The sequence below is a fragment of the Cyprinodon variegatus genome, unplaced genomic scaffold (assembly GCF_000732505.1).
Source record: "Cyprinodon variegatus isolate N-32 unplaced genomic scaffold, C_variegatus-1.0 Scaffold805, whole genome shotgun sequence".
NCBI classification, from domain to species: Eukaryota; Metazoa; Chordata; class Actinopteri; order Cyprinodontiformes; family Cyprinodontidae; genus Cyprinodon; species Cyprinodon variegatus.
Genome location: NW_015151258.1, coordinates 163,106 through 173,616, shown reverse-complemented (window position 1 = coordinate 173,616; position 10,511 = coordinate 163,106). Strand labels below are relative to the sequence as shown.

Genomic DNA, 10,511 nt, shown 5'->3' with positions numbered 1-10,511 from the left:
TGGATCCAGTTTGCTGTTGGATAAGCCAGTCCAATTGGAGGAGAATCTAGTCTGATCCGATGAAAACAAAGCTGAAGTCTTAGAAGTCACTACAAACACCAAAGTTAAAAGGAAGAATAGTTTCAAGTGCATTGTGTTTTGTGTGAAGAATGTGACAAAATCCAGATAAACTATGCGTGTTAGTTTGATCACATGCATAGTTAATGTAATTTACACAGATCAGTTAATAGATGACTCTAAAAGCATTCAATGAATTTATCCTTAACTTTATCTGTGGACTAATTTGCTTTGAATTGGTTGCATGAGAGGATTACTGATGCAGTTTATGACTTCTGGGGGGATTTTCATGCCCAGTAAATGCAGTTACTTAGAAAATTTGTAATTTTTCTTTAATACTGTTTAAGCTGATTTTTATCAAAACTTAATGCATCAAACTTAAACGTGGAAAAAAACAAAGCACTTCAAAGTTTAAAGAGTTTTTTTTATTAATTTCTTAAAACAAAAAACAGTATTTACATCAAAATAATTACTTTTTTTTCCAGTATCCTGGGCGGCCTCAAAATGGGAGGTAATGTTGGGCTGATTAGATCTGAGTGCATCAGTCTTTCCATGGTGAGGTATTGCTGTGGGAAGTTGGCACTAGGTTCTTAATTGGAGCTTTTTTTTTACATTGTTGAAGTAATTGGGTCGTATCCCCACACAATGAAGAATAAGAACCTGTTTCTTGCCTTTACTTGATCAGTTGCTCCTTTGAGCAGCGTGTTAATGAAAGAGTGACACTGATTAACATTTAACGGCACCTTTCCTCATCAGTGTTTGCTTGGTTACAGTCTAATAATCTCTCCTCAGTGGTTTGGTTTTAAACAGTCCTCTTGTCACTCAGCTCCATGGAGGAATCGGTTGTGGGCCCCTGCTGTGAGTGTAGATCTTCTGAAAACACAAAAACAATCCAGTTTAAACCATTTTTCTTTTTTTCTTTTTTTTTTAATTCAATTCAGTTTATTTAGATAGCGACAATTCACAAAACGTTTCATCTGAAAGCACTTTACAGTTCACCAGATCATACAGTCAAATTGATTCAAAGTTTTCTATACAAGAAAAACCAGTTGATTGCATCGACTTATTGACTCCTAGGCAATCCCTCACACTAAGCATGCTTGTAGCGACAGTGGAGAGGAAAAACTCCCTTTTAACAGGAAGAAAAATCCAGCAGAACCAGGCTCAGTGTGAGCGGCCATCTGCTGAGGCCGACTGGGGTTCAAGGAGACAGAAGCAGAGATACAAAAAAAACTTGTCAACCAGCTCCACAGGCGGGCCCGGTTTAGAGATGCACATCTAGGATGAGTTGCAACATTTCAGCAAAGCCTTACTTCTCTTCTAGAATTTGCTTAAAAAAAACTTTTATGCAATGTTGAAACTGGTCTTGAGCAACGTTTCCTTGGTACCTTTATATACATTTTCTTTGAAAACTGACCTGTTGTAATAATTTTGCTTCTCCTCTATTTAACTTGTTCTGAGAAATGAACAAATTTGGATGTCAACATATTTAACACTACCCTATGAGTCAGGAAATAAAAAAAATATCAAATAAACAATAAATGTAGCGGGGGTTACATCTCCAGGAAGTTTGTGATACAGCATTGATGATCAAAGTTACACATCTATTACAGCCTCAGATTTCACTGCATTTCTCAGTGCGACCAACGTTTAAACAGCTTAGAAACTGTCACTGGCTTTTATTTTCATTTAATCTTGAGTTCTGGTTTCTAACCTCATTTTAATTTTAATATGTTTTTTATTATCTATTAGCTAGTTTAGCTTACTTTTTACTTTTTAACGTGTGAAATTTTAGTTTAGCTTTTATACGTTTTAGTCTTAAATTTCAGAGGCAAGACTAAAAAAAATTTAAATAATAGCATTAAAATCCCAGACAAGGACAGACTGCTATTTCTGCCATCTACTGGCGTAATGTGGTACAGCAATAAAAAAACATGAACAGCAACCAGAAACCTCACATTAATGCATTACCATAAAGAAATAAATGAAAACTGAGTACATTCACTCTTAATTTTTTTTAGTTAGGCTTAAAAAAATATTAAAAAAAAAAAAAAATTCTACTTTTCGATATTTCATTAGTTTTAGTTAACATTAATTTAGGGTTGCAACTACGGTAATGATTATTTTGCGAATCGATTAATCTATCAGTAATTTATTTTATTAATTGGACAGCAAAAAATTCCTAAAAGAAGATTTTTTAATAAAATTAAACCAGGGGAAACTAAAACTTTTCCACTTGAGGAGTTCTGGATAGAGCTTACTGACAGTCTTTAAAATGTTTACTGCTCTAAGTGGGTTGCTCCCTCAGCTCAAGGCATGTTTTACAGTCTCTATACTCCATTTAACGATTATTAATTAACCAATTATTAAATTAGTTGACGATTATTTCAATAATCGATTAATCACGATTAATCAGATTAATTGCTTGAGCCTTACTTCTGACGCAAAGGAAAAATGCATCAGCAATGACATCATCAGGCTTTTTCCTTCAAAGGGATTTTCAACTCAACTCAAAAGCTTTGTTTCAAAGCCTCAAACCAAATCCTTAAAAAATATTTATTAAAGCTCTAGGGGACGATTTTTTCAGAACCTGAAGTCAGCAGCATATTAATGCAGGTCTGCATGGTTCACCATTCTTAAAGGTCCAACATTATGCAAAATTCATACAAACATTTAACAGTTATATGTGTCCTGAAGCCTGTGTATGACGTTCACTAGTGAAAGAAAATGATTTCAGTGCTATCACTGCCTTTCTCCAATGCTTAGCTAAGTTGTGCTCAAAATGGACTGAAAAGCCCTTTACGATGTCATCAGAGGAATAAGCTGTGGTCTGTAGCAGCCCTTCACTCAAGCTATAGCTTTCATCTATGCTGTGTTCAAATTCAGGGGCTGCGTCCTCCGAAGGCACGATTCGTAGGCCGATGAGGTCATAGCGCAGCGCTAAGGCCTGTTCGGATTGGGAGACTCCTTGTTATGCGGCTGACATATGCATCCTTCTTTTTGCCCATTTTCAAGGACAGGTCCGGTGTTTCCTACGTACCCTTGGGTACCTTGGGTACGTAGGAAACCTAAAAAAAGTGTGGCATGTATTTCAATTCAGCTTCCTGAGTAGGCCTGAACTTTACCTGGATCTCTTTAATAAACGGGTACATTTTCATTGAAACCCTGTTATTGTAACTCAGGCAGTATATTAAGCTTTGTTCCCACTGCAGGTCTTAATGCTCAAATTCCACTTTTTTTGTGTTCCTTCTCATTATTTTTTAAATGCTGCCTTTATCTGTCTACAACGGTTAAAAGCTCCAACTTTACCCGCATGTGAGAACAATAAGTGCATCTCTGCGGGTAGCACAACTGTAAAGAAGGAGAAATAGGTGTTATGGCACAAAAGAAGCCATTTACTGTGTTAGCAGGGGTTGTGGGGGAAACGAGTGAGTGAGTGAAACTCTTCCTAAAGGGACGCTTTAAGGAGGTTTGACTCCAGTTTCAGCACAACAGAGTGTTTGGATGTGATAACACAGAAAGGAAAGGTTAATCACTTCACAGAAACCCAGTTAATTAAGAACTTTATCATGCATGGGTTCTTTTGATCAAACATGTCAGCACCTCTACTCCCTCCACAGGAAGGAGACTTGAAACAATCCAGAGTATCGGAATGCAGCGAGGGCGGATCATAGCATGCCGTCTAACCTCTTTAATATCACAAAGACTGAAACTAAAGTGTTTTTATAAGATCCACATGCATTAACTCCATGCTCCTTCTCTGTGCTCTATTGCTTTTTATTCTCCCAAGATCCTCTCCTACTCGCTCGTTGATCCGTTTCTGTAAATTCATGTAAACTTTTCTCACTTTGAAGGTGAAACCAACCTGAGAAAGTAAACTTTGGCTACTTTCTTTACGAAATCCCGCCTCTTGCGAAAGCACTGTTTTCTTACCGGTTTTTGCTACTAACAAGTGATGGTGAGATGAAGCTTCATGAGGCATTGAAGCATTTGGGCAAATTGCTTCCATGATGCCCACAGTTCATGAAGCTTCATGTCACCACCTACTGGTGGAGCGCATAACTATAGTTAGTAATATAGTCTGTGATTGTTTTGCAATTGTTTTTGTTGTTATTTTACTTTTTAAGTTCCTTTGAAAATTGTTCATGATTGGTGTTTATAATAAAATATTTTGTACCTTTCTCGTGCATAAAAATGTCATAGAAGAGAACAATCTTTTAAGGTATACTTTTTTTCTCTCATTTTAGTTAAATAAACTCAAGTAGACAGACAGCAAACTGGGCAATGATGAGTAAAATGAATGGTGTTAGTCATTTTTATTCAAAAATAATCGTTTCTCCACAGTTTTTGGTTTTAATTGGGTTGGAAGCTATGTTCAACCAATGTTTTGGTTAAAACAACCTATTTGGCAGTTTATTTACCCAATGTATATTGTTAAAAGGGCAAACCAATACAAATTGGTCACATCGGCAAAAAATATTAAGCATTATAGCAACTTTCAAAAGCTTACAGCAGGACTTGTACCAACAGCCATTTGATTGGAAGGCAAAGTCTTACAGCTGACACCACTTACAGTAGTAACAGTTGCTTTGAAAGCAGTACTAATAAATACTAATACAACTGTAAGCAGTGGCTTGCTCAGATTATGACCATTATATTGTTAAATCTGACCAAAATTGTTTTAACCAACTAGATTCTTTGTTTTTGCAATCAATCTATTCTTAGAATCTATCCAAACTCTATCCAACTGACCTCAGCTCTCCTACAAACTCCTACATCTTGACTGAATACTGAGGCTGTTTACATTTTTGACGGATTTTGCGGGCGAAGTGGTCACATGGTATGGCGGGGTAGCTGGGCTTCGGAAGTCATCGGTTTTGGCCCCTACCCTAAATGAAGTAAGCCTTGATAGGTACTTCGCAGAAATGCCCCCTCCACTACTCGACTCCACTACTCAACACACACCTCAAAGCCTCAGCTCATCTCATAATATCACTATTAATTTAATTCAGTTTATTTCTATAGCGCCAATTCACAACACATGTCAAGGAAGTTACAGTTCACCAGATCATCCAGTCAAATTCATTCAAAGATTTCTGTCTAAGGAAAACCAGTTGATTGCATCAACTCATTGACTCGAAGGCAATCCCTCACACTAAGCATGCTTGTAGCGACAGTGGAGACGAAAAACTCCCTTTTAACAGGAAGAAACCTCCAGCAGAACCAGGCTCAGTGTGAGCGGCCATCTGCTGAGGCAGACTGGAGTTCAAGGAGACAGAAGCAGAGATACAAAAGGCAACTGTAAAAGGCGGCCCCGTCCAGGAAACACACAGCCAGGCAGATGAGCTCTAGTAACGTTAGTAAAGTATCTTCATGCTAATTGCTAAAGTAAATATTCTTATTAAATATTTTAGTTTTATCAGAGTCATGAATGTGTTCTAGCAGCATTTGCAATATGCACTAAAATTTATGTTGAATTTGGAACCTCATATGGGCTAAGCTAACATTAGCTGAATTGTTTATATTGAGGAAAGTGAGGCCTTAATGAACTCTTGTTTATACTTGAACCAAACATTTACATTTCTAAATTTGTCTAACACTGTGTTTATAAAATTGCCATATGATTACAGAGATGGTTGTTGGATGCAAAGTCAGAATTCAACTCTTCAAACAGCAATTAGCCTGAAGATGCTATGCTAACGTTACCATCTGCAACCAGGAAGAAAACCATACTGCCACAAGAGGCAGGATTTCCTGAAAAGCAGCCAATCACAGGCAGTTTACTTTCTCTGGTTGGTTTCAACCTCAATATGACAAAAGCTGACATGAGGGAGCAGAAACAAGGGCAAGTAGGAGAGAATCTACAGGCGTGTTTTAAATAAAACTGCTCATATTTATTACATGTGTGCACTTTTGGCCCAATGCTGACTTCATATCTTTCCATCAACTCTGACATGCATTGGTTTCCCTCCTGTGGAAAAATCCTTCCCACAGCATGATGCTGCCACTCATTTCATGGTAGGAATGCCATGTTTACAGAGACGTTTAATGTTTGTTTTATGCAACTGACTTACTGTAGCTTTACCTGCAGGCCTGTGACGTTAAACCCGACGTTTACTTTGTGGAAAACTACAAGATCTTTATGGCTTTCTCCCTGCCTATCATCAGTAACTTGTAGCGTGAACAAGCAATAGCCATCCTCTCATCCCATTCTCCTGAGCTGTCTGTCTGTTGTTTTCCATAATATTTATGATGCTGGTTGTTCTCTGGATTTATAAATACCACACATGAGAACTATCTACTCACTAAATAACCTCTGAGATGAATTGGATGGACTGATTTTGCAGTATTTAAATTCATGCCACACTTTTCAGATCTGTAATGTTCCCTCCACACCAGGAATATGTAAATCCAGACAGAACACAGACAAGGCAGTGGCTGTAACATGACGAGACGCGGATGGTTGTGGCACAATTAGTTGTACTTTTTGTTGCAGCTTTCAGTCAATGGAAAGAATAAGGTCATAGGTCAGCAATGTCCTCAGCAGCTGGGGCATTCTCTACCTCTGAGCTTGCAGACAACTGAGTTGCCACTAAGGTATTTAGTTATGTCTGCAGTTACGGAGAATTAGTAAGAGAGCCAGTGTGAGCCTTGAATAGAAGCCTTCAGGAAGGCCCTCACCCTGGAGTAGTGAAAAAGTTTCATGTGGGAGTGGTCAGTCGTGACTTACCTTCAACAAGTCGCTGGACTGCTTTCCTGTCTTCAGTAATATACATGGTGGTGATGAGAAAAAATACTCCTCCTAAGATCCCAACGAATGGGCAAACAAGGAGGCTGTACATCAGGCTGCGGAAGTTCCAGTCATGGGTTTTAGGATTAGATGAGCGTATGGCGTCGGATATCTGGGGAAATGGAGAAGGAGAGTTAAAGACAAGAAGCAAAAACCCACAAAGGCTGCAAAGGGCAAAAAAAAAACGAAAGAAAAGGATTTCTCACCACTCCTAACAGGTAGGGACTCCCAGCGTCACCAAGGAGATGACCGAAGGTGATCTGTAGAGCCTCGGCTGTTGCCCTTCTGGTTGGTACAACGACATACTGAAGAAATCGAGTAAAATGGCTAATTAAACCGAGAACCAGCAGAATGCTTTATAATTCATCAGAAATGATCCCAGTTTGACCTCACCAGTAATATGTCAGCCAGGACAGCCCAGTTCAGGGACAGCAACAACTCACCAAAGAAAATAAACACCTGAAACGAAAACATTGAAGTTACGGATGATGGGGGAAAAAATATGATAAAGTGATGGTAAAATAAAAAAGGTGATTAAGTCACTTTTTACTTTTTCACTGAATGAAGAAAATGTTAATCTAATAGACAGGGGTGGATTTAGGAAATTTGGGGCCCTAGGCAAAAACAGGCAAAGAGACCCATTATGCAGATACAGAAATTTTAATAGAATAGACATACATTCTCTATGTTTTGTGCTCAGCTGACTTTTCATGCTGTTAAAAAAAAGGAATGAAAGATTTTTTCCAAGCACTAAGCTCACTTAGCTGATTGCTCCTTTCTGCGTTTCCAAAAGGACGACAGCCAAACTAAATAACCCAGTCCTCCTTTTCACTGCTTCTCTGTTCTCTATTTTTCTAGTTCTAGTTTTATGGGGCCCCCAGGAACTCGGGGGCCCTAGGCAACTGCCTAGTATTGCATATTGGTAAATCTCCCCCCTGCTAATACATTCCTTGTTTTATTTCTCTAGATTTAATGGAACTAATTTGGAAACTGGGCTACATTTAAAGACATGTTCGAAGAAATCATGAAAAAAAAAAGTTTCTGCCTTTTATGCATTTTAAGAAGAAACCACATGACGGTTTGTTTTAAAGAATTTTTGAATGGCTAGTTAAGAGCTAAATTCCTCTATTAAAATCTTAGAAACTTGATAATTTAATGCAGTGTCTCACATAAGCAGCGGGAACGCTCGAGGATGCAACAAAAATGGTGATGAAGAGGCAGGGGACTGATCCGAGCATGCCCACTGCACAGATGAGCGGGTCAGCATGTGAGAACTTATCCCGAAAATGTCTGGACAAGGTGGTGCCCAGAGCTCCTCCCAGAATGCCCGTCGCCACCGTCACAGCACCAAATATATAACTGTGGAGGAGAAAGGCAGCAGTTATTGAAACTAATGTTGATTTTTTTAACTTTAAGACAAATGCAGGTCAAGGCTGGAGATGAAACCTGTCTGTGGAGTCGCAGGTGTCGCCGGTGCATGAACGTTCAACACCCTTGGTCATGTGAGCCCTGGCCAGGAAGGTGGGCAACCAGAAAGCCAAGGCCCCGGTGAGGAAGGCCAGAGCCGTCACTCCGAGCGACGACCACACATAACTTTTACTGAGATCAGAGAAACATCAGAAATAATATAAGAATTCCAGAAACTAGTCCAAAAAGTTCATTTTTTTCCTCTTTTTTTACATCGTACTTCTTCAGAAGATACTTTACATCCTCCTTGTAGGAGCTGTGACCCGTCACTCCATCTCCGTGGGTTTCTGCGGCCCCTCTGGGTGGGTTAGGACACAGGAACACCATCAGGATGAGTCCCACTACACCCATGATGGGAGTGATCTGATAAAAGCAGGGAAAAAAAGCTCATTTATTTTTCACACCTGTAGAAAACCTCAGTGTTTAATAATGCTGCAGATCAGTGGTTTTGAATTTAGGGAACTTTATACCCTGAGGGCCCAGCGCCAGTCCCCTGTGAGATTAGCACTCCCTGCCCCTGTGATGTATCCAAGACCGCTGAAAACAAGGAAACAATGTCAACACCTTAGAAACAGGTTGAACTTTACGAGAAATAGAGTTAAATAAAACAAGACAAACATATTAAAGGGTCAAATTAGTATAAAGACTGAAAACTCTGTTTTTATTTTTAAACAGAGATGCTGCTTTTAGCCAATCAGAGAAGGATGGAGGGACCTTTCTTCCTGATGAATGAAAGCCACTTTAATCTTCACTTCTATGCACTAACAACCCAGAAAAACAGGAGTTATAACTTAGACTGGGATTTTTTCCCAAAAGGTTTTAATGTTTCTCAGGGTTTAAATACACCGGGTGGAAAAATTTTTTTTATTTTTGTCTTATTGAAGATTCTTACTTTTAACAAAACAACATTTTATACCAATTATTATTCACATATTTTTTTAGATAAACCCAAATGTATTTATTTTATTTAAGCTTTTCACGCTTCGGTTTGTGCCATAATTCCAGCAGCTCTATGTTGTGTTTTATTTTCTACTGTTAAAACTAAATTTTAAAAGCTTCAAACAATAATAGAATATCACTGAACAAATTTTATTCTAAACAGAGAACAATATCAAACACGACCCTTCAGCTGTTATGTAACTCAGCAGTGCAGTCTTCACAATCCAAATACCTAACCATATCTACTAGGTCTTCTTTTTCAACATTCAACTTCAGCTTCCCTAAAACGAATAATCCTAATTTCGTACTATTTTCAAAGTATTTCTGCTTTTCTCGCCTTTAGCTCTGTCAGACTCTTACATGTCCCTCAAAACTTTGAGCTCCCTCTGTTTAAGGAACCACAGGCGCCTCATCATCATGATCTTTGCTTTTGGTAAAAATACAAGGAGGTTTTTTCTTCCCACTTTCACTACATGCATATTTGGTATGAGGGACTGCTGCAAGACAGACTTAATGCAATCAGTCAAGGTAAAGTATTGTGAATTGGAGCCATACAAACAAAACCAAATTAAACTGAATGGGAGCAACTCTTTTCATTCAGTTCAAGTAGAATCGGAAACAAAACTTCAAGCGTTTGCATGTTCCTCTTTTCTGTAGTAATAACTCATCACCACTTCCACTAGTTTCTCTCTACGGAGTGAGTTTTGTTCCATTATTTTGCAAGTCAAACACACATATTGTAAATGGAAATTTAAGAAAAATGCTATCAAGAAATTAAAGTTTTAAAAAAAATTAACCTCTTAACATCCACCTTATTTTGGGTAATCCTCGCCTATTTTGCATACCCAGATGGAAAAGCAAATAACTTGAAGAACTGCAAATAACTGTAAGCCCAAATTACATGTGCAATACATTATTTGAAAGCTAACACTCTCTAGTTTCCTAATATATAAATTAAAATTGGTTGACTAGAGACCAACCTGCATCAGTTCAAACATGACTCAAAGTTGTTGTTTTTTTATTCTTGGAAATGATATGTCAGTTTTGAACAGCAGTAATAAAGACATTCTTGAGGAAAGGCAGGTTTTATTGTATTATATTTGTTCTGCATCATGTCAACCACAAATGCAGAACATTTCAGACCTCTAGCTATAACAGTTCCAGAGCCGTGGCGATTGGAACTTTTGGTGTCCCAAACGCTCCACCTGCTGGTAAAAATTTTACCGGGGGAATTTTAGGAATTCTGAATTATTACAAC

The 10,511-nt window shown here is 38.3% G+C and overlaps 1 protein-coding gene across 3 annotated transcripts in view; it reads right to left on the bottom strand.

Moving 5' to 3' along the window:
- Nucleotides 1-524: 524 nt before the first annotated feature.
- LOC107098733 (protein spinster homolog 3-like) overlaps nucleotides 525-10,511 on the bottom strand; it is a 25,352-nt gene continuing 15,365 nt past the window's right edge. For all 3 annotated transcript variants that reach the window (XM_015396554.1, XM_015396553.1, XM_015396552.1), the window contains exons 6-13: nucleotides 8,785-8,851; nucleotides 8,535-8,677; nucleotides 8,294-8,446; nucleotides 8,017-8,206; nucleotides 7,241-7,306; nucleotides 7,054-7,152; nucleotides 6,788-6,959; nucleotides 525-930 (exon numbers count right to left, since the gene is read on the bottom strand). In XM_015396554.1, the coding sequence (XP_015252040.1) occupies nucleotides 860-930; nucleotides 6,788-6,959; nucleotides 7,054-7,152; nucleotides 7,241-7,306; nucleotides 8,017-8,206; nucleotides 8,294-8,446; nucleotides 8,535-8,677; nucleotides 8,785-8,851 (961 nt within the window). In that variant the 3' untranslated portion in view covers nucleotides 525-859. The remainder of the gene's footprint in view (nucleotides 931-6,787; nucleotides 6,960-7,053; nucleotides 7,153-7,240; nucleotides 7,307-8,016; nucleotides 8,207-8,293; nucleotides 8,447-8,534; nucleotides 8,678-8,784; nucleotides 8,852-10,511) is intronic.